Source organism: Haliotis rubra, unplaced genomic scaffold, assembly GCF_003918875.1.
Source record: "Haliotis rubra isolate DU_JTF1 unplaced genomic scaffold, ASM391887v1 Scf1109, whole genome shotgun sequence".
Taxonomy (NCBI): Eukaryota; Metazoa; Mollusca; class Gastropoda; order Lepetellida; family Haliotidae; genus Haliotis; species Haliotis rubra.
Genome location: NW_025765014.1, coordinates 47315 through 71060, shown reverse-complemented (window position 1 = coordinate 71060; position 23746 = coordinate 47315). Strand labels below are relative to the sequence as shown.

The window sequence follows — 23746 nt, the reverse complement described above, 5'->3', positions numbered from 1 at the left end:
GGTCCCTGTACCACACCCAGGTCTCACTGTAACTCACCCGTTTCACGGTCCCTGTACCACACCCAGGTCTCACTGCAACCCACCCGTTTCGCAGTCCTTGTACCACACCCAGGTCTCACTGCAACCCACCCGTTTCACGGTCCCTGTACCACAGCCAGGTCTCACTGTAACCCACCCGTTTCACGGTCCCTGTACCACAGCCAGGTCTCACTGCAACCCACCCGTTTCGCAGTCCTTGTACCAAACCCAGGTCTCACTGCAACCCACCCGTTTCACGGTCCCTGTACCACAGCCAGGTCTCACTGTAACCCACCCGTTTCACGGTCCCTGTACCACAGCCAGGTCTCACTGCAACCCACCCGTTTCGCAGTCCTTGTACTAAACCCAGGTCTCACTGCAACCCACCCGTTTCACGGTCCCTGTACCACAGCCAGGTCTCACTGCAACCCCCACCCGTTTCTCGGTACCTGTACTGCAGCCCCACCCGTTTCGCGGTCCCTGTACCACAGCCAGGTCTCACTGCAACCCCACCCGTTTCGCCGTCCCTGTACCACAGTCGAGAAATTTGTGTGATATGCCAAACATTTGGGCAGCTATCAATAATAACTTGTAGCATCCAGATCATTAATTGGCATTGTGACTGTTCGGCGAGGTGATTTTTTGAGATAATTAGTTTTGTGTTTAGCTCAGTTGCATTTGTGATATCCACTCGTGCAACTCATGGTGTTCCAGCATGGAGTGAAGTATCTTTGTGAATACAGTTTGCGTTCAGATGCAATATTGTTCAGTATGGTAAATGTAAACCTCTGTGACAGCTACTTTCAATTCATTAATTCCCTTGGTGTTTGCCGTGTATTATACAGTATGTAGTATATGAGTAATATTGTATAAGTATACATCTGGTATATGGTAAAGTATCCAGCCAGTACATATTGATTATAGTGACGTTTCTTTAATCAACCTTTCTGGACAAGTCTTTACTGCAGCATTGGACCGGGTTAGAAACTGGTCTTCAGCAACCCATGCTAATCGTAAGAGGCGACTAACGGGATCAGGTGGTCAGGCTCGCTGACCAGATTGACACATATCATTGCATCCCCATTGCGAAGATCAATGCTTTTACAGACCACCGCTATATAGCTAGACTATGGTGGCGTTAAACCACAAACAAACACACACGCTTAAGGAGACATAGACAAGGAGACACGCTGTCCCACTGACCCTGGTTCTGATAACACAACACAAGGGCACTAACAGCTTCCTTTGGGGAGTAGATACGGGCGAAGACATAGATAAGGAGACACGCTGTCCCACTGACCCTGGTTCTGATAACACAACACAAGGGCACTAACAGCTTCCTTTGGGGTGTAGATACGGGCGAAGACGGAGGTGAGTGTGGTCTGTGCTGATACAGTACGTTTATTGAATCTACCTAGCCATAAAGCAGTCGTAAAGTATATAGTAACCAATGAAGTTATATCTGTTTGTGTGTTAGCGTGATGTTCGGCATTGATATGTTTTTACATGCATTAATTCCTCCATACTATATAGCTCATGTCGCGTAATTAACAATGGAGGAAATTTACTAGCATTTATTGTAATGCAAGGAGTGAAGGATTTCATAATTCACGGTCGGTAGATATAATGTAACTAACATTTACGAACGTTTAACTTAATGAATTACTGATCTGGTCTTTACAGGACAAATCGAAACCGCGCATAATCTGAAATTCGAACCAAAAGCCTTGTACCACTTAACCACATTGTGTCACTCAAGAACGAGGTAATGGATAGACTGTCGACAAGGAACATCTCAGTAGAAGTGACTATAGTTTGGCATGAAATGCATGTCGACCCGGTCTTTTGTAAATATCTCGAGCTTCATCCAATGACCCAATCGATCTCAAACTGTGCAAGTGGATGTTTTGTCAGACAACCCAATCACATTGTAAATCACCGATTTTATGCATTTGTATTAAAGAATATGTCTATGTAACTGTCAACAAAATAAACAGCAGAACGCAAACTGGTTGCAGAGGGAGGGAGCCAATGACCTGTAACAGCGGCACTGAGATAACATAGTCAAACTAAAGCAGGTCAGAAGGTCACACAGATCCCTTCCATCACATGTTTAGAGTTTCCAACCCTTATCAGTGGCATCTTTAAGAACACATGCAAATAGAAACATGATGTTAGGGCTGTAATCGTGATTAAAGAAGGCATCAGCTCAACTCTCGGGGTTGAATATTGGCATGTGTAGTGAATAGCGTCATGTGTTGGGAAAAGGGTCGTGTTGTTAATAGAGTGGTCTTGTGAATAGTGTCATGTGTTGTGAATAGTAACATGTGTTGTGAACAGTGTCATGTGTTGTGAACAGTGTCATGTGTTGTGGACAGTGTCATGTGTTGTGAATAGTGTCATGTGTTGTGAACAGTGTCATGTGTTGTGGATAGTGTCATGTGTTGTGAACAGTGTCTTGTGTTGTGAATAGAGTCATGTGTTGTGAATAGTGTCATGTGTTGTGAATAGTGAATAGTGTCATGTGTTGTGAACAGTGTCTTGTGTTGTGAATAGAGTCATGTGTTGTGAATAGTGTCGTGTGTTGTGAATAGTGTCGTGTGTTGTGAATAGTGTCGTGTGTTGTGAATAGTGAATAGTGTCGTGTGTTGTGAACAGTGTCGTGTGTTGTGAATAGTATCACGTGCTGTGAATAGTGTCGTGTGTTGTGAATAGTGTCGTGTGTTGTGAATAGTGTCATGTGTTGTGAATAGTGTCATGTGTTGTGAATAGTGTCATGTGTTGTGAATAGTGTCGTGTGTTGTGAATAGTATCACGCGTTGTGAATAGTATCACGTGTTGTGAATAGTGTCGTGTGTTGTGAATAGTGTCGTTTGTTGTGAATAGTGTCATTTATTGTGAATAGTGTCATGTGTTGTGATTAGTGTCGTGTCTTGTGAATAGTGTCGTGTGTTGTGAATAGTGTCATGTGTTGTGAATAGTGTCGTGTGTTGTGAAGAGTGTCATGTGTTGTGAATAGTGTCGTGTGTTGTGAATAGTGTCGTGTGTTGTGAACAGTGTCGTGTGTTGTGAATAGTATCACGTGTTGTGAATAGTGTCGTGTGTTGTGAATAGTGTCGTGTGTTGTAAATAGCGTCATGTGTTGTGAATAGTATCACGTGTTGTGAATAGTGTCGTGTGTTGTGAATAGTGTCATGTGTTGTGAATAGTATCACGTGTTGTGAATAGTGTCGTGTGTTGTGAATAATATCATGTGTTGTGAATAGTGCCTTGTGTTGTGTACAGTGTCATGTGTTGAGGATTGAGTCGTGTGTTGTGGATAGTGTCGTGTGTTGTGGATAGTATCATGTGTTGTGAATAGGGTCGTGTTCTGAATAGTGTCATGTGTTTTGAATAGTATCATGTGTTGTGGATAGAGTCGTGTGTTGTTAACAGTTTCGTATGTTGTGGATAGAGGCAAGTGTTGTGAATAGTGTCTTGTGTTGTGAATAGTGTCATGTGTTGTGGATAGAGTCGTGTGTTGTGAATATTATCATGTGTTGTGAATAGTGTCATGTGTTGTGAATATTATCATGTGTTGTGAATAGTGCCTTGTGTTGTGTACAGTGTCATGTGTTGTGAATAGAGCCGTGTGTTGTGAATAGTGTCATGTGTTGTGAATAGTATCATGTGTTGTGGATAGAGTCGTGTGTTGTGGATAGTATCATGTGTTGTGAATAGGGTCGTGTTCTGAATAGTGTCATGTGTTTTAAATTGTATCATGTGTTGTGGATAGAGTCGTGTGTTGTTAACAGTTTCGTATGTTGTGGATAGAGGCAAGTGTTGTGAATAGTGTCATGTGTTGTGGATAGAGTCGTGTGTTGTGAATATTATCATGTGTTGTGAATAGTGTCATGTGTTGTGAATATTATCATGTGTTGTTAATAGTATCGTGTGTTGTGAACAGTGTCAAGTGTTGTGAACAGTCTCGTGTGATGTGAACAGTGTCGTGTGTTGTGAATAGTGTCGTGTGTTGTGAATAGTGTCGTGTATTGCGAATAGTATCATGTGTTGTGGATAGAGTCGTGTGTTGTGAATAGAGCCGTGTTCTGAATAGTGTCATCCGATGTTAAAAAGGTCGTGTTGTGAATAGGGTCGGGTTGTGAATAGTGTTCTGTTGTGAACAGTCTCATGTGTTGTGAATAGTATCACGTGTTGTGAATAGTGTCGTGTCTTGTGAACAGTGTCATGTGTTGTGAACAGTGTTATGTGTTGTGAATAGTATCATGTGTTGTTGAATAGTGTCATATGTTGTGAATAGTGTCGTGTGTTGTGAATAGTGTCATGTGTTGTGAACAGTGCCATGTGTTGTGAATAGTGTCATGTGTTGTGAACAGTGTCATGTGCTGTGAATAGTGTCATGTGTTGTGAACAGTGTCATGTGTTGTGAATAATATCATGTCTTGTGAATAGTGTCGTGTGTTGTGTACAGTGTCATGTGTTGTGGATAGAGTCGTGTGTTGTGAATAGTGTCATGTGTTGTGAATAGTGTCGTGTGTTGTGAATAGTGTCATGTGTTGTGAATAGTATCATGTGTTGTGGATAGAGTCGTGTGTTGTGGATAGTATCATGTGTTGTGGATAGAGTCGTGTGTTGTGGATAGTATCATGTGTTCTGAATAGTGTCATGTGTTGTGAATAGTATCATGTGTTGTGGATAGAGTCGTGTGTTGTGAATAGTGTCATGTGTTGTGAATAGAGTTGTGTTCTGAATAGTGTCTTGTGTTGTGAATAGTGTCATGTGTTGTGGATAGAGTCGTGTGTTGTGAATATTATCATGTGATGTGAATAATGTCATGTGTTGTGAATATTATCATGTGTTGTGGATAGAGTCGTGTGTTGTGAACAGTGTCGTGTGTTGTGAATAGTGTCGTGTGTTGTGAATAGTGTCGTGTGTTGTGAATAGTGTCATAGGTTGTGAACAGTGTCATGTTGTGAATAGTGTCATGTCTTGTTAACAGTGCCGTGCTGTGAATAGTGTCATGTGTTGTGAATAGTGTCATGTGTTGTGAACAGTGTCATGTGTTGTGAATAATATCATGTGTTGTGAATAGTGCCGTGTGTTGTGAACAGTGTCATGTGTTGTCGATAGAATCATGTGTTGTGGATAGAGTCGTGTGTTGTGAATAGTGTCGTGTGTTGTGAATAGTGTCATGTGTTGTGAATAGTGTCGTGTGTTGTGAATACTATCATGTGTTGTGAATAGTGTCGTGTGTTGTGAATAGTGAATAGTGTCATGTGTTGTGAACAGTGTCTTGTGTTGTGAATAGAGTCATGTGTTGTGAATAGTGTCATGTGTTGTGAATAGTGAATAGTGTCATGTGTTGTTAACAGTGTCTTGTGTTGTGACTAGAGTCATGTGTTGTGAATAGTGTCGTGTGTTGTGAATAGTGTCATGTGTTGTGAATAGTGAATAGTGTCGTGTGTTGTGAATAGTGAATAGTGTCATGTGTTGTGAATAGTGTCATGTGTTGTGAACAGTGTCATGTGTTGTGAACAGTGTCGTGTGTTGTGAATAGTATCACGTGTTGTCAATAGTGTCGTGTGTTGTGAATAGCGTCATGTGTTGTGAATAGTATCACGTGCTGTGAATAGTGTCGTGTGTTGCGAATAGTGCCGTGTGTTGTGGATAGAATCATGTGTTGTGGATAGTGTCATGTGTTGTGAATAGTGAATAGTGTCGTGTGTTGTGAACAGTGTCATGTGTTGTGAACAGTGTCGTGTGTTGTGAATAGTATCACGTGTTGTCAATAGTGTCGTGTGTTGTGAATAGCGTCATGTGTTGTGAATAGTATCACGTGCTGTGAATAGTGTCATGTGTTGTGAACAGTGTCTTGTGTTGTGAATAGAGTCATGTGTTGTGAATAGTGTCATGTGTTTTGAATAGTGAATAGTGTCATGTGTTGTTAACAGTGTCTTGTGTTGTGACTAGAGTCATGTGTTGTGAATTGTGTCGTGTGTTGTGAATAGTGAATAGTGTCGTGTGTTGTGAATAGTGTCATGTGTTGTGAACAGTGTCATGTGTTGTGAACAGTGTCGTGTGTTGTGAATAGTATCACGTGTTGTCAATAGCGTCATGTGTTGTGAATAGTGTCATGTGTTGTGAATAGTGTCATGTGTTGTGAATAGTGTCGTGTGTTGTGAATAGTATCATGTGTTGTGAATAGTATCATGTGTTGTGGATAGAGTCAAGTGTTGTGAACAGTGTCATGTGTTGTGAATAGGGTCGTGTTCTGAATAGTGTCATGTGATGTTAAAAGGGTCGTGTTGTGAATAGAGTCGTGTTGTGAATAGTGTTGTGTTGTGAAAAGTGTCATGTGTTGTGAATAGTGCCGTGAGTTCTGAATATTGGCATGTGTTGTGACTAGTGCCATGTGTTGCGAACAGTATCATTTGTTGTGAAGAGTGTCGTGTGTTGTGAAGAGTGCCGTGGGATGTGAATATTGGCTTGTGTTGTGGATAGTGTCATGTGTTGTGGATAGTGTCATGTGTTGTGAATAGTGTCATGTGATGTGAAAAGGGTCGTGTTGTGGATAGTGCGTGTTGTGGATAGAGACGTGTTGTGGATAGTGTCATGTGTTATGAATAGTGTCAATTATGGTAAATAGAGTCATGGTGTAGATAGAGTCGTGGTGTGAATAGTGTCATGTGTTGTGAATAGTATCAGGTATGGTAAATAGAGTCGCGGTGTGAAAAATGTAAATTGTTCTGAATGATGTCATGTGTGGTAAGCAAAGTCGTGTTTTGGAGTAATGTCGTATTGTGAATAATGTTTGGAAAGAATAGTGTCAGGGTTGCCATTATTTGCTTCACTGAAATACATCATCAAGTGGACTTGCAAACTTTTCGAACGATTCCAACTTGTTAAGACTATTTAAATATATTTCCAGAAATACATCCCCTAATGTCAGAGAATTAAGTACTTGTATTGCAGATACTTCAACACCTATCTACACGACCTTGACCCTTACCACGCAATGTCGCAACGACACAAGGAAGCTAGGTTCAATCCTAAGCTGCGGCCTGACATGACACCGCAACAGATAGCCGAAATGTTTGACGACTTCGCCGATGACTATGACGAGGTAGGATGTAGTCGAAATAACATCTACCAGAAATGCATTATAACACAGTGTTCCTTCCGGTATTGAAGTGGTCTTCTGCAACCCATACTTGTCGTAACAGACTACCATTTTGATAAGGTGGTCAGATTGGCTGATCGATGTTTTTCTTCGTATCCTATTTGTTAAAGTCGGTGCTGATCACTGGATTGTCTGGACAAACAACCAAACGGCTTCGCGAGCCAAATTGAGATTATCACAACATTCGTCGTCTTTAGAATGCGTCTTTATTCCTAATTTCCAGGAAGTAGTGGCTAAGGGGCTACGTGCTCATGAAGTTGTCGGCGACTTCATGGCCAAGACGTACCCGGAGAGTGACCGGTCCAGTGTGAAAGTTCTGGACGTTGGGGCAGGAACAGGATTCGTCGGCATTAAGGTACTCAATGGTCAAACTGGTACATCAGTTTAGCTGAACGGCTGATGAAACAATACAATAGTTGATGTAGCTTCGTCCATGTTTCTGAAGAGGCATTGTCAGAATATTATGCCTCATTGTGACCAAACGAACCGGTGACCTAAAGTTTGTCAGCGCTCTTAAATATTAGAAAATATATGAAATGGTGACAGCGAATGGAATCACTTTCGCTTTCGCTTAACAAAGAAAGAGTCTACAACAAAGGGGAGATTGGAACGTAAGTAAGTACTCCACAAAGGCTGGTAGATTGTAGTGGACGGAGGACAATTGTAGGTACTCTCGTCGCCCTCTCGTCAACTCTTTAATCAAAAGCTATATGTATTATGCGATAGTTTGAATATAGACACGTGTTGTTTTGTTGTTATTCAGTCGCCGAGATAGAAACGTCTTTAGATAAACCAGTCATACACTGCCAGTCAGACACTGCCAGTCATACACTGCCAGTCAGACACGGTGGAAAGGAGGAGGAATATGTTTCTCTTTCCTTTCAGGATATCATTATACTTCCTGATACAGTGTCCGTTTACAATAATAATTTCAAAGAGTGCCAAAGAAAACTCATATACATGCAAGTATAGAATACCAGGAATCAATCTGCTGAATGGTTTAATAATAAGGAGTCGTGTGTTAAAGATGCAAAGTTAACTAATTAATCCGCCCGAGAGTGAGTGAATGTGTATGGTTTAATGCAGCGTTTAGCAATATTACAGCAAAAACTACGACGAGGGACACCAGAAATAGGCTTCACACTGGTACCGATGTGGGGAATCGAACGTGGTCTTCGGCGTGACGAGCGAACTCTTTAACCACTGGGCTACCCCATCGCCCCTATCCGACCGAGAATGGTCATAGAGTTAGAAACCATACCTATAACCTGGTTCCCTGTGTATGCTGCGCTGGCGCTTCACTGACCCAGGCAACGTTCTTTGATTTATTTCGTTGACCCTTATCTACCTCTGTTTCAGCTGAAGGAGCTAGGATTTTCCTACATCGATGCCCTGGATCCAGCTCAGAAAATGTTGGATATAGCAAAAACCAAAAACGTCTACCGTCGCCTGCTCTGTGCATTTATGGACAAAAACAGGGTGGAGGAAATCGAAACAGGTACCTGAAGGGAAAGGAGTAAATAACTTGTTCATCCAAACATCGGAATTTCTTTGGGGGACTGATATCTAGTTGTAAATAGACTTGTCACATTGACTCGTGATCGATATACCTTTCTTCCAGATTTCTACGACTGCATAACGGCTACGGCAGCCTTCAACGAAGGTTTGGTACCATGTAATGCCTTCCCCCAGATGATCAGAATCGTTAAGCCTGGTGAGAACATTCAAATTATTTGACCACGTGTTGATTAGCGCTTGATGACCGTTGATGACCTTTTGTTAACCTTCGTTGATCCAAACTGTCCCCGTGTTGACCTCAGGATGTTGACGATTATTTACAGTGCCCAATGGTGACTGTTGCATTTGGAAGGCACACGATATAAACCATGTACGTTAAAAGGCAGAGTAAGTTTTACAGTAAGAAATAACCCCATTTTAATTGATAAGAAGCCCCAGTGAGAAAGGTGATTCAGAACCTGGGGAAATCTAGACTTGCTTCATTTAGAGCTTTAGCATTGCAGGGAAGTCTATAATGTGGTTCAGGGACAATAAGACAGACAAGGTTAAAAGGTTTACGCCCTCTTTTGTTCTGCCTCTGTTTGAACAAATGTAGACACAGTTTACCTTGAATGAGATTAATTAATACAGATATCATAAAATATGCAATGTGTTAATGATATTAGAACATGATGCAAAGAGTAGTTTAGGGATGTGCTTAAAGAGACTGACGCCTTCATGTAACAAACCAGTGCTGGATGTCAGGTTATCTATCAAAACCTACTGCTACATCATCTACAGAACTATTGCAAGTTGCCTGACTAGTTTCAGAGACCTATTGCTAATAGTTTCTTGAGGACACCCAATTATAATATTATTCTCGAACATCCTTATTGAACAGTCTAAATCGTTTTCATCGAACATGTTTCTATCGTTTGAGGTCATCACGTACAAATGCATACTCGGTGGTTATTTTGTTTAAATATATCTATTATTATCATGATTCTTTACAGATTAAGATGAAAATGCAGCAGAGAGGGTTCGGGTGATCCTGGCACAGTCAGGCTGGTAAAGCTCATCATCAGCTCAGGGTCCTTGCCCCCTCTACACGCAGGCCAGACAGCGAATGGGACTTATCCCAGGAAACACTGCCTAGTCGAACCCACCAAGAACTTTCCGGAGACTATGAGGGCTCCCCAACACTGCAGCCTTCTGCATTACCCAGAGTGTCAGAAGGGCTGTGCTCCCGGTGGAGAACCCGGGCACTCTCCTGATCTGCGCCAAGAGATCAGGAGGTACCAAACCAAGGGCACCTAGAACAATGGGGAGTCTGACGACAGTGTACTTGGGATGCAAGCGAGACATTTCAAAGGCGTGGTCCGCATATTTATCATGCTTTTCCTTAATCTTGCCAATCACATTGGTTTTAAAAGGGACAGAAAATTCAATGATATAAATAAATTCATTGGCTTTATCAAAGAGGACAAGATCATGTTTATTGGCTGGAATTCTTCTCAGGCTGTATAGTGGCCTATTCGACAGAAGTTTAAAGCTGTCGTTTTCCATGACACCCTGGAGGTGTTCAGGGTCATACCATGGGTGGACCTCGGAGTCAAAGCCACAGACATGGCGGAGATGGTAGTAAAAGCAACGAGCCATGCCATCATGCCGTTTAAGATATGCTGTTTGTGCCAAGGAAGGACATCCACTGTCAAGGTGTTGGACAGTCTCTGTAAATTCATTACATAGTCGACATTTCATGTTAATATTTTCTTTAAGAATCACATTTAGGCGATTGCGAGTGGGAAGTGACTGGTCCTGAGCAGCAAAAAGGAAGCCCTCAGTTTCACATTTAAGACCAGCCGACTTCAACCAGGCAAAGGATTCGTATTATTATTATTACTATTATAGGATATTTATATAGCGCACATATCCAAGCAACTAGTGCATGCTCAAGGCGCTGGTAGTTTTTCCCTCGATCATTGGATGACAATCTCAACGGCACATCGTATTATCAATCTCAACTCCCTGGGGAGTATACAACTCTTGCTGCCACTAGGCGCACCGAGTTATTGTGGCTTTCTCATCCTAACGAGTATATCTAATATTTAAGAACTTCTACTTCATGAAATTTAACCTACTCATAACGTTAATCATTTAAATAGCAAACATTGAGTTCAGTGTTTTGTTTATCAGGTGGACGGATAGTTTTCACAGTTCCACAAAAGAACATCGATAATGCTGTCGAGTATCGTGGCCGGTTAATTCCCTTGATAGACAAGATGGCGGCGGAGGGGGTCTGGGAGGTGACCGCAGTACCCCTGGCTGACGGCCAACTGGCCCATTCTCTAGGTCCCGGGTTTCTTTACAGTTTAAAAGTAAACGTGTCTGAGAAATATTTTGAGATTTAATAAAGTTCTCTCTTTGAATTATATTGATTATTTTTGTGATAATCGCACATGTGCTTTTCAATGATTCTCAATGTTGATTGGTCAGCTAAGCAGAGAAGAAATATGATTGGTTGACGGAACTGCTTTTCATGATCCAAGTTCATTGACAACTTTTCCCGTTTCATTAGTACGTGCTTTACTCACACATTCCGAGATTTAAACTTTAAAACATGAAGGTTAAAGAATGTGAATTCTCCTTTTATTAGACATATTTACTTTGCAATAAAATTCCGTTATAAATAGTAGCCTTTTTAAAATAAATAACCATAAAAAAACAACAACAATCGTTTGCATTGTCTGTAAACAAACATGGCCGCCATTAGGCTAATCCCGATCAAGGTCAATGACCTAGTTAAAGTTGACGGTGACCTAATAGGAAGAGTGATAAGAATCTTACAGCTCTTGAATTCCTACAATCTGTTTGTTGTTAAAACTGAATTTGGGGAAATAGAAGCAGCAAAATACCGACTAAAGGTGTTACCTGAAAGTGTGACAAGTGAGTCTGTCACGGCGTCCACACCATCGAACCAGATAACAGCTTCTCTTTTACCCGAATCAGTGCTAAATGATCTTCTTCAAGGTGACTTTTTTATCCATGCATTCCTAATCAATCCGGATGGTTTGTACCAGTATCCGATGCAGAGATTGACACATTTCTGTCGAACAATGAAAATGAAAACACTATGAACAAAACTCGGCTCGACATTAACTTGGTAAACAAATTCCTACGGGAAAGTTTGCATGACAGTGGACAGCTTCAAGATATCCCCCAACTGAATTAAATACAATTTTGTGCAAGTTTCTCATTTCTCATAGGAGATCAGACGGGTTAGTATGAACCATCTACTTTGAGAGGGATCAAGGGGAGTATTGAACGTCACTTAAAACGCCATGAATGTGGGCACTGAACTGAAAACACTCCGAGAATGTGGACAGCTTGGCACTGGTACTCCGGATAGTCTTTTGTAACACTTTTGTAACGTCTTTTTCGGCCTCCGAACCGATACCCCTCACAGGCGTATGCTTTGAGGGGAAATGTAACAATAAGGAAAGATTCAGAAAATATGTAGAACGTCAAACAAAATCCCGGCAGGTTCTTCATTCTGTACATACACTATTCTCAGGTCCAATTTATTGTGGTGTATTCCACTTCAACATCTCGAATGACTGTCAGTCGACCATCTGCTCCAAATAGGCGTATTCTTCCCATTGACGAGGATTCCGACTAGAGTTATCCTTCTTGGAACTGCTGTACTCTACTGGGACCAATGACGTGACTGTAACACGCCTTCCGAACAAGATGTTGTTTAATTTCAAACTTGTTGAGTTTCTTGACAGACAACTTTTTCAAGATGTATTCGTGGGGTGGTTGTCTTTTAGATTTCCCAACTTCTAACCGTTGACTTCTCAAAAACTGACAGGTTTTTGCCAAAGAGTGTTTCAAAACTACACCGTCACCCGTCACTAGACACACGTCAGTTGTGAATGAACGTTCCGGCGCAATGACTTGATCAAATTACGTTTTAGCTGTTATTAAGTTCAGTGATATCGCATTTGAATGATCATTTTTATCATATTAACAAATGTTAAGAAATTATTCCATAAACAATATTTTTGTTGCATTATAAAGCGATTTTACGAGGTTCTATTTTCCATAGTGTAGTTATGTTATTACGGCTATAGAAGTTAGGTTTAATACGCGCATGAATACGAATCAGCTGTTTGAGATCACAAGTCCTGTCTCCTGGTGTGTTTTTTTATTTCGTGGTTCTTTTTAAATTACATTATGGGTAATAAATAGAATAACTAATTCGGTACGAGTGATTACGGGAAATATGCCCTCGTTGAAATAATGTCCCGTGAGTAGCCAAGGTTTGGCACTGTGAACATTATTTCAATTCGGGCATATTTCCCATAGTCACTCGTACCTCGTTGGTTACTCTCTAAATATTTCCTAATCACCACACATCTAAGACGGAGCCGTGAAGTTCCGGGTTGGAATTGATTTTCAGCAGCCCTTGCTTGTCATAAGGGACGACTAACGGGATCGGGTGGTTAGGCTCGCTGATTTGGTTGACACATGTCATCGAATCCAAAACGGTTACACACTGTCATATGGCATCGTAATTTACTGTTAAACTGTGAGTGAGTGAGTTTAGGTTTACGCCGCACTCAGCTATATTCCAGCTATATGGCAGCGGTCTGTAAATAATCGAGTCTGGACCAGACAATCCAGTGATCAACAACATGAGCATCAATCTGCGCAATTGGGAACCGATGACATGTCAACCAAGTCAGCGAGCCTGACCACCCCATCCCGTTAGTCGCCTCTTACGACAAGCAGGAGTTACTGAATGTACATTCTAACCGGGACCTTCACGGGTTACCGTTAACCAGCGGCGCTGGGGTAGCCTAGTGGTTAAGTGGTTCACTCGTCGCACTGAAGACCCAGGTTTAATTCCCCACATGGGTGCAATGTGTGAAGCCCATTTCTGGAATATTGCTAAAAGCGGCGTAAACCTAAACACACTCCCTCACTATTGCTGAACAATATTGTTTCATCACTGTGTTTTAACAATAATTCAATTTCAACAAAGTAGTGCTATCTAATGTAATCCGTGACGTGGTGTATGCTTTGTTTTAAAGCTTTGGGAGTCAAGAGACTAATCCAATATTATATCGAACTCTCTAGAAGATTCATAGATCACAATAGACAACAACAACTGTCCACTAAGAAAATCACAAAAACAAAGGACAAGTACACAGTCACGAAAACTCAAAGAACAGATTACAGTGAGTGAGGATGGTTTTACAACCATTTTAGCAATATTCCAGCAATGTCATTGCGGAAGGACAAAAGAAATGGGCTTCACACGTTGTACCCATGTGAGGAATCGCAAGGACGGATTAGACATAGCTAATTGCATACTCAGGCGAACTGACCACCAGAAATATTGATCTCAAATCATTAAGATGAGGGGTCTCTAGGAATATTTCCTGTTGTGTCAAACCATGCCGTGATTAATGCAGCTGTAATCGAGTACATGCAACATAAATAATATATACACTGTTTTAGGTCAAGCGTCATACACTCATATATACACTGTTTTAGGTCAAACGTCATACACTCATATATACACTGTTTTAGGTCAAGCGTCATACACTCATATATACACTGTTTTAGGTTAAGCGTCATACACTCATATATACACTGTTTTAGGTCAAGCGTCATACACTCATATATGATATTTGGAAGAAGTCACTGTTTTAGGTCAAGCGTCATTCACTGAAACCACAAAGAAACGTCTTGTACGATTTTCAAAACCAAAGACATTTAGGAAAAAGTTTGTTCTTGCAAGGTGGTGATTCTTCTATTATGGTTGTGCGGTTTTGTTAGCATGCTTTTCAATAGAAATTGACAGTAATTACCAACATCAGTGTGTTCTCTGATGAAAAATCACCATGCCACGACGTACGAGACATCAGAGGAAGCAAGTCTTGGGACGATTGCAAATTGGCCAGACTGCAAGGAGGGTAGCCAATCATTTAAATGTTCATGTTAGGACAATCTGCCGACTGCAGGAGTGGTATCAGGTCACTAACAGCATCCAAGACCGTCCACGCAGTGGGCGACCTTGAGTAACATCGCAACGTCAAGAACGACAGATTGTGCGCCACCATCTGCAGGATCGCTTCCCTAGAGCGACGGAAACAGCACGCCATACTATTGTGACTCACAACAGACCCATCAGTGCCGATACACTGCGTCGACGTTTGCGCGGAAGAAACCTCTGCTGTCACAGACCATATCGTAGTCCTGTCCTCACCGCTCCTCACCGCCAAGACCGACTGCAATCGGCAACTCAGCATCGAAATTGGCGTTATCGACAATGGAGAACTGTGGTTTTATCGTATGAAAGCCGATATTGTGTTTCGACAGTTTCGCGGTCCCTGTGCCACATCCACGTCTCCCTGCAACCCCACCCTTTTTGCGGTACCTCTACCCCAGGCGAGAAATTTGTGTGATATGCCGGTTAGCTTTCAGTAATAACGTGTCGAATCCAGATCATTAATTGCCATTTTGACTGTTCAGCGAGATGATTTTGTTTGGAGATATTAAATTTTGTGTTCAACTCAGTCGCATTTGTGATATCCACTCGTGCATCACATGGTGTTCCAGCATGGAGTGAAGTGTCTTCGTGAATACAATTTGCGTCCAGATGCAATATTGTTCAGTATGGTAAATGTAAACCTCTGTGACAGCTACTTTCAAATCATTAATTCCCTTGGTGTTTGCCATGGAGTGTACAATATGTAGTATATAAGTAATTATATTGCATTAAGTATACAGCTGGTATATGTAACGTATCCAGCCAGTACATATTGATTACAGTGACGTTTCTTCAATAAACCTTTCTGGACCAGCCTGTACTTCAGCATTGGACCGGGTTAGAAACTGGTCTTCAGCAACCCATGCTTATCGTTAGAGGCGACTAACGGGATCAGGTGAACAGGCTCGCTGACCTGGTTGACACATGTCATCGGTTCTAATTGCGAAGATCGATGCTTATGATTTTCCTGGTTTTTGTCAGACTCGATTATTTACAGACCACCGCTATATAGCTAGAAGATGGCGGCGTTAAACCACAAACAAATAAACACGCTTAAGAAGACATAGACAAGGAGACACGCTGTCCCACTGACCCTGGTTCTGATAACACAGTACAAGGGCACTAACAGCTTCCTTTGGGGAGTAGATACGGGCGAAGACGGAGGTGAGTGTGGTTTGTGCTGATACAGTACGTTTATTGAATCTACCTAGCCATAAAGCAGTCGTAAAGTATATAGTAACCAATGAAGTTATATCTGTTTGTGTGTTAGCGTGATGTTCGTCATTGATATGTTTACATGCATTAATTCCTCCATGCCATATAGCTCATGCCGCGTTAGTAACTATAGAGGAAATTTAATCACATTTAATGTGATACAATGAGAGAAGGATTTTATAAGTGCAAATATATTTGGTAAATTCACGGTCGGTAGAGATATGTAAATAATCTTTTATGTACACTTGTGTTAATGAATTACTGTTCTGATCCTCGATTTTCGAAGCTCTCTAACGGCCATGATAGTCGTAAGTGCCATACATTAACATTAACTTACGACTATCTTAGCGCTAAGAGAGCTTCGAAAATCTATGCCCTGGGTGCTGTTGTTCAAAACAACCTTAGCGCTAAGGCTACCTTAAGTCAGTGTTAAAATATGGGAGCTACGGTCACCTTAGCGCTAAAATGGCTTTGTACAACGGCACCCAGGTCTTTAAAAGACAGATCGAAACCGCGCGTAATTTGGGTTTCGAACCCAAAGCCTTGCACTTAACCACACGTGCTTGGAAATGGATTTGTGTGTTAGCATTATGTTCGGCTAACATGAAATGTAATGGATAGACTGTGAACAGGGAACATCTTAGTAGAAGTGACTAAATATAAATAGTTCTGTGTGAAGTGTGAAGATGGCGAGAAACGCTGAGTTTGGTGACTCAGATAACAGTCGATGTGAAGCAGGTCAGACAGGTCACGCTGACCCCTTCTATCACATGTCTAGAGTTTCGAATCATTATCAGTGATATTATTTAGTAAATACACATACAAGTGGAAACATTATGGTTAGAGTGCAATCGTGTTTAAAGAAGGTATCAGCTCAACTCTCTCTCGTTCGTTATTATCGTATTGTGTGTTGTGAATATAGTCACATATTGTAAATACTGTCGTTAGTTGTGAATAGTGTCATGTGTTGTGAATATGGTCATATAGTGTAAATACTGTCGTTAGTTGTGAATAGTACCATGTGCTGTGAATATAGTCACATATTGTAAATACTGTCAGTAGTTGTGAATAGTGTCATGTGTTGTGAATATAGTCACATATTGTAAATACTGTCGTTAGTTGTGAATAGTGTCATGTGTTGTGAATATGGTCATATAGTGTAAATACTGTCGTTAGTTGTGAATAGTACCATGTGCTGTGAATATAGTCACATATTGTAAATACTGTCAGTAGTTGTCAATTGCGTCATATTTTGTCAGTCGTTAATAGAGTCGTGTTGTGAATAGGCTCATGTGTTGTGAATTGTTTCAGGTATGGTAAACATATGGTAAACAGAGTCGTGTTGTGAACAGTATCATTTCTTGTGAATAGTGTCATGTATGGTAGATAGAGTCGTGTTGTGAATAAGCCAGTGTGTGGTGAATAGTTTTAGGTGTCATGTTTTGTAAACAAAGTCGTGTTTTTGGAATAGTGTCGTGTGTTCTGAATAAAGTTTGTTAAGAATAGTGCCAGGGTTGCCATTATTTGCTTCACTGAAACAGATCATTAAGTGTACTTGCAAACAGGTTCAACGATTCCAGCTTGTTAAGACTAATATTCTTCCCCTAATGTCAGAGAATGAAGTATATACTTGTATTGCAGATACTTCAACACCTACCTGATTGTTCTACACGACCTTGACCCACACCACACAATGTCGCAACGACACAAGGAAGCTAGGTTCAATGCTAAGCTGCGACCGGACATGACGCCGCAGCAGATAGCGGAAATGTTTGACGACTTCGCCGATGACTATGACGAGGTACGATATAGTCGAAATTACATCTACCCGAAAAGCAATTATACAGTGTTCCTTCACAACCACTCGTGAATATCCGGTATAGAATTGGTTTTCTGCAACCCAAGCTTGTCGTAACAGGCTACTGACGGGATCAGGTGGTCAGATTGGCTGATTTTATTGATGCTTCTCTTTTTTATCCTATATGTTTAAATCGGTGCTGATCACTGGATTGACTGGTCCAGAGCACAAGTCCTCGTTTCTTTGCGAGGATTAAAGATTTATAAAATATATATAAAACTTTGAGATGACCCCCAACTCGAAATGCTTCGCAGTACAATACATTATGACGAATTGTACTGTGAAGCATTTCGAGTCGTGGGTCATCTCAAAAACAATTTTTTTAAATCTTTAATCCTCGCAAAGACACGAGGGCCTGTAGTCCATACTAGTATTTCTGACAAACAACCAAACCGCTTCGCAAGCCAAATTGAGAAGATCACAACATTCGTCGTCTTTAGAATTCGTCTCTATTCATAATTTCCAGGAAGTACTGGCTAAGGGGCTACGTGCTCATGAAGTTGTCGGCGACTTCTTGGCCAAGACTTACCCGGAGAGTGACAGGTCTAGTGTGAAAGTTCTGGACGTTGGGGGCAGGAACAGGATTCGTCGGCATTAAGGTACTTGATGGTCAAACTGTATTACATCAATTTAGCTGAACAGCTGATGAAACAATACAATAGTTGATGTAGCTTCGCCTATGTTTCTGAAGGGTCATCGTCAAAATATTATGTCCGATTGTCATCGCACGAAATGGTGACCTTGGGTGTGTCAGCACTCTTAAATGTTAGACAATATATGAAATTGTGACAGCGAATGAAATCACTGCAATTATTTCGCTTAAACAAAGAAAGAGTCTACAGCGAAGGCACATTGGAATTTTCAGTAAGTACTCTCAATGGCAGGGGTTGTGGTGGACGGTAAACAATTGCATGTACTCTTGTCGCCCTCTCGCCAACTCTTTAATCACAAGCTATATATATTATGTGATTTTTTTAATATAGGCAAGTGTGGTTTTGTTGTTTTTCAGTCGCCGACGTAGAAACGTCTTTAGCTAAACCAGTCATACACTGCCAGTCAGACACTGCCAGTCATACACTGCCAGTCAGACACGGTGGGAAGGGGGAGGAATAGTTTTCTCTTCCCCTTCAGGATACCATGATACTTCCTGATACAGTGTCCGTTTACAATAATAATTTCAAAGAATGCCAAAGACGAGCTCCTATACATGCAAGTATAGAATACCAGGTACCAGCGGAAACCATTTTCACCAATCTGCTAAGTGGTTTAATAACAAGGAGTCATGTGTTAAAAATGTCAAGTTAACATAATTAATCAGCCCGAGAGTGAGTGAATGAGTATGGTTTAATGCCGCTGTTAGCAATATTACATATAAATCACTGCGATGGACACCAGAAATGGGCTTCACACATTGTACCCTTGGGGGGAATCGAACCCGGGTCTGACGAGCGAACGCTTTAACCACCAGGCTACCCCACCGCCCCGATCCAGCCAAGAAGGGTTATTGTTTTGGAAACCATACCTATAGCCTGGTTCCCTGGGTATGCTGCTCTGGCGCTTCACTGACCCAGGCAAGGCCTGCGTAGTAAACACCTCCGCTACTGGGCGACACGCCATATACATTGTTACAATGGACAAATCCAAGATCGGGTTTTTTAAAATTTCGTTGACACTATCACTTATAGCGAAGGAATACGTTGGTCATGCATCCTGGGTGTCATTTAGAAGTTGGTGTTGCATTTAGAAGTGGATATACAACTTCTTTCTTACAATATATGCAACGTTTCGGTGTAGATGCTAACACCGTTATAAACAAATAAAGGATCACAGGACAATTCAAGCGTTCCTTAATTATTTTCCAGTTTTCATCACCACAGCGCTATTCAAAGCTGGTGATGAAAACTGGGAAATATTAAAGGAACGCTTGAATTGTCCTGTGATATTTTTTTTGTTTCTCTCAGTATATTATAATAAAGAGATACCCCCTTTTTATCTAAGCAGTTTCGAGACCCGAACAGCATCTCGCTACTGTCCCGAAACTGAACACACAATACATAGAACTGAACACACAATACATGGAACTGAACACACAATACATGGAACTGAACACACAATACATGAAACTGAACACACAATACATGGAACTGAACACACAATACATGGAAAAGAACACACAATACATGGAACTGAACACACAATACATGGAACTGAACGGCCACATTAGTTTGGGGCATGTCCTTAATTAGACTGGTGAACAATTTTGGCGTGACGTCATGTTACATCGGCCCGCGCGTCGAGGCATTCTATTACACTGACACACAGAAAATGTTAACAACATTAATCAATTTATTGCATATTAAATTAACCATATTTAGCAATATGTATAGATCATACCCCAGTCACTGTCGTTTCATCATCAACATTTCACTCTCAGTGGAAATGGCACGGTGCCACGTGTTTGCGAAAAGCTGAGCGTATCTTTCCCACTGGTGGCACCCTTCATAAACAAATCCAAAGGCTAGTCAATTGTTCAATTGGTATAAAGTTCTTTAATTTATTTCGTTGACCCTTATCTACCTCTGTTTCAGCTGAAGGAGGTAGGATTTTCCTACGTCGATGCCCTGGATCCAGCTCAGAAGATGTTGGATGTGGCAAAAACCAGAAACGTCTACCGTCGCCTGATCTGTGCATTCATGGACAAAAACAGGGTCGAGGAAATCGAAACAGGTACCAGAAGGGAAAAGAGTCAATAAGTTGTTCACTGAGATTACAGTGTTATTTAATGATCAAACTGACTTACTGAGTTTGGTTTTAAGCCGCTTTTAGCAATATTCCAGTAACATCACGGCGGGGGACACCAGAAATGGGCTTCACACATTGTACCCATGTGGGGATTCGAACCCGGGTTTTTGGCGTGACGAGCCAACGCTTTAACCACTAGGCTACCTCACCGTCCCTGATCAAATTGAACCTGACATCGCCAGCTTAGTGAGGGATCTAACTGATCACTTTCTTCATGCCAATTGTTTAAAGACCATCACCACTACTTTCAGCAGTATTTGTATTTTCAGACAGTAATATAGTTAATTGCATTACTCAAATAATATAGCTATTACCAAAACTGAATACAAACAGAAATGTTGTATATATGAATACATACACCTAGATAAAGAGATTTCGGATGGGAGGAACTGAGGCAACTATCTCAGTCAGGTGGTCAGGATTGATGGCAAGACTGCAGTTTTCCGAACGCACCTTACTACGGTCATAATTGGCCATCTCTCACTTCCCAAGTCAAGCATCCTTACGATCCCGTGGGTTAGTTGTGAGATATTGTAAGGGTCTGCATGCTTTTAGAAAGAATCAATCAAATGCAGTTTCAGGAAACGCCGTAAGTTTGATCAAGGTGGCAACTGCGCATGCGCAGAAGGATTGACACTTTGTAACTATGATATATTTGGGATTACACTTTCTCAGTAAAGTACAAATTCTAGTACTTTTGTTGGGTTGAGTCCCATCCTGGATTCGAACCCACATCCTCCGAGTCAGGCACCTAATCGCCAGAACACAAAGTCAGTCGCCTAACCCACTCAGCCCCGTGGCTTCCACACTCTGGTGCAGATTACTTGGTAAACGAGCGCCCGTTGTCCTGTGATAGGGTGTTGACTAAATTGATTAACCTTTTAGCCAATCTAAGATCAGCTGGCAAAGTGAAATCCGAAAAAGTACGCACGATAAAGTCCACTACTTCCGAAGCTGTTGAAATGGCACGGTAATGAACTATCCAAAAAAGTCAAATGTGATGCACGTGATGTTGTTTAAAGCTTGGGTACAAGGGGCACAGTCATCAGAGTATCTACGATTCGTCTTAGGGTTCGAATCCAACATTTGTGCCCTGATTATGGTCCTTGGACGGCCATAATCCTACCCTTGTTTGTTGTAAACAGAGGAAGAATTCGTTGAACTGTGTCATTTTCACTTTCCTTCAACATAACAGAAATACTGTTCAACATTACACTGATATCACTCGCTCGCCCACCTGGCTACAAGACCTCTAGTTGTAAATATACTTGTCACATTGACTCGTGACCTTTCAGATTTCTACGACTGCATAACGGCTACGGCAGCCTTCAACGAGGGTTTGGTACCATGTAATGCCTTCCCCCAGATGATCAGAATCGTTAAGCCTGGTGAGAACATTCAGATTATTTCATCACGTGTTGATTAGCGCTTGATGACCATTGATGACCTTTTGTACACCTTAGTTGATCCAAATTGTCCCTTTGTTGTCCTCAGGATGTTGACGATTATTTAGAGTACCCAATGGTGATTGTTGCATTTGGAAGGCACACGATATAAACCATGTACGTTAAAAAGTAGATTAACGCTTAGTCTATGAATATATAAAAGTTTTACAGTAACAAATAATCCTATTTAAATTGATAAGGAGACCCGATGAGATGGGAGATTCAGAACCTGAAACTGTCGACTTGCTTCATTTAGGGCTTAGCATTAAAAGAAGGTCTAGGCAGTAGGGAAAGTAATGTGCTTCAGGACTAGTTCAGAGACTAGTTTAAAAGGCTCACGTCCTCCTGTGTTCTGCTTCTCATTGAACAAATTTAGACACAGTGTTTACCTTGAATGAGATTAATTAGAACAAATATTATATGAATAATGCAATGTGTTAATGATATTAGAACATGATGCAAAGAATAGTTTAGGGATGTGCTTAAAGAGACTGACGCCTTCATGTTACAAACCAGTGCTGGATGTCAGGTTAGCTATCAAAACCTACTTCTACTTGATCTACCGAACTAAATATTGCAAGTTGCCTGACTAGTTTCAGAGACCTATTGCTAATAGTTTCTTGAGGACACCAAATTATAATACTATTCTCGAACATCCTTATTGAACATTTTAAATCGTTCCCATCGTATATGTTTCTGTCATTTGAGGTCATCACGTACAATTGCTTACTCGGTGGTTATTTTGTTTAAATATATCTATAATTTTTTAAGAACTCCCTAATTCGTGAAATTTAACCTACTCATAACGTTTATCCTTTAATTGGCAAGCACAGGTGGGCGGATAGTTTTCACAGTTCCACAAAGGAACATCGATAATGCTGTCGAGTACCGTGGCCGATTGCTTCCCTTGATAGACAAGATGGCGGCGGAGGGAGTCTGGGACGTGACCGCAGTACCCCTGGCTGACGGCGAACTGTCCCATGCCCTAGGTCCCGGGTTCTTTACAGTTTAAAAGTAAACGTATCGGAGAAATATTTTGAGATTTAATAAAGTCCTCTCTTTGAATTATATTTATGTATCATTGCTGTATATTTCCTAATCTCCGCACGCCCGTTAAGATCCGGGTTAGAATTGGTCTTCAGCAACCCATGCTTGTCGTAAGAGGCGACTAACGTAATCGGGCGGACTTGGTTGATGCATGTCATCGTATCCTAATTGCGTAGACCGATGTTCACGTTGTCCATCGCTGGATTGTCTGGTCAAGACTCAATTATTTCCAGACCGCCGTCATAAAGCTGGAATATTGCTGAGTGCGGCATTAAACAACAAACAAAACAACGATCAAGCAACTAAGGCGTTAAACCCAGTTAAATCGCTCACTCACTTATTTGATAGCATGCACAGTTCCAAACGCACATTATTATCGGCCACGTCTGTTCCTAAAGGCCAAGAAGGTCAAGAACTTTACAAACCAACACCAACATAAGATAATGGCAAGTACACGCAATGTCTCATAGATCATATTACCTTACTATGGTCATAATTGGCCATCTCTCACTTCCCACGTCAAGCATCCTTACGATCTTTTGGGTTTGTTGTGAGATATTGTAAGGGTCTGCATGCTTTTAGAAAAAATCAATCAAATGCAGTTTCAGGAAACGCCGTAAGTT

At 41.3% G+C, this 23746-nt stretch overlaps 2 protein-coding genes across 3 annotated transcripts; both read left to right on the top strand.

The window, feature by feature from the left end:
• The first annotated feature begins 1148 nt into the window (after positions 1-1148).
• On the top strand, positions 1149-23146 carry LOC124287587 (methyltransferase-like protein 27). 2 transcript variants are annotated; one of them, XM_046724083.1, is made up of 5 exons: positions 1149-1282; positions 17613-17772; positions 20418-20556; positions 21927-22019; positions 22910-23146. In XM_046724083.1, the coding sequence occupies exons 2-5, from the start codon at positions 17665-17667 to the stop codon at positions 23086-23088; spliced, it is 519 nt and encodes a 172-aa protein (XP_046580039.1). In that variant the 5' UTR covers positions 1149-1282; positions 17613-17664; the 3' UTR covers positions 23089-23146. The 2 variants fall into 2 exon arrangements, with proteins under 2 accessions (XP_046580039.1, XP_046580031.1); XM_046724075.1 differs by lacking the exon at positions 1149-1282 and adding an exon at positions 15754-15920.
• Positions 1301-11124, top strand: LOC124287605 (methyltransferase-like protein 27). The gene is made up of 7 exons (XM_046724096.1): positions 1301-1389; positions 1702-1783; positions 6991-7141; positions 7422-7553; positions 8558-8696; positions 8820-8912; positions 10892-11124. The coding sequence occupies exons 3-7, from the start codon at positions 7034-7036 to the stop codon at positions 11104-11106; spliced, it is 687 nt and encodes a 228-aa protein (XP_046580052.1). The 5' UTR covers positions 1301-1389; positions 1702-1783; positions 6991-7033; the 3' UTR covers positions 11107-11124.
• Positions 23147-23746: the final 600 nt, after the last annotated feature.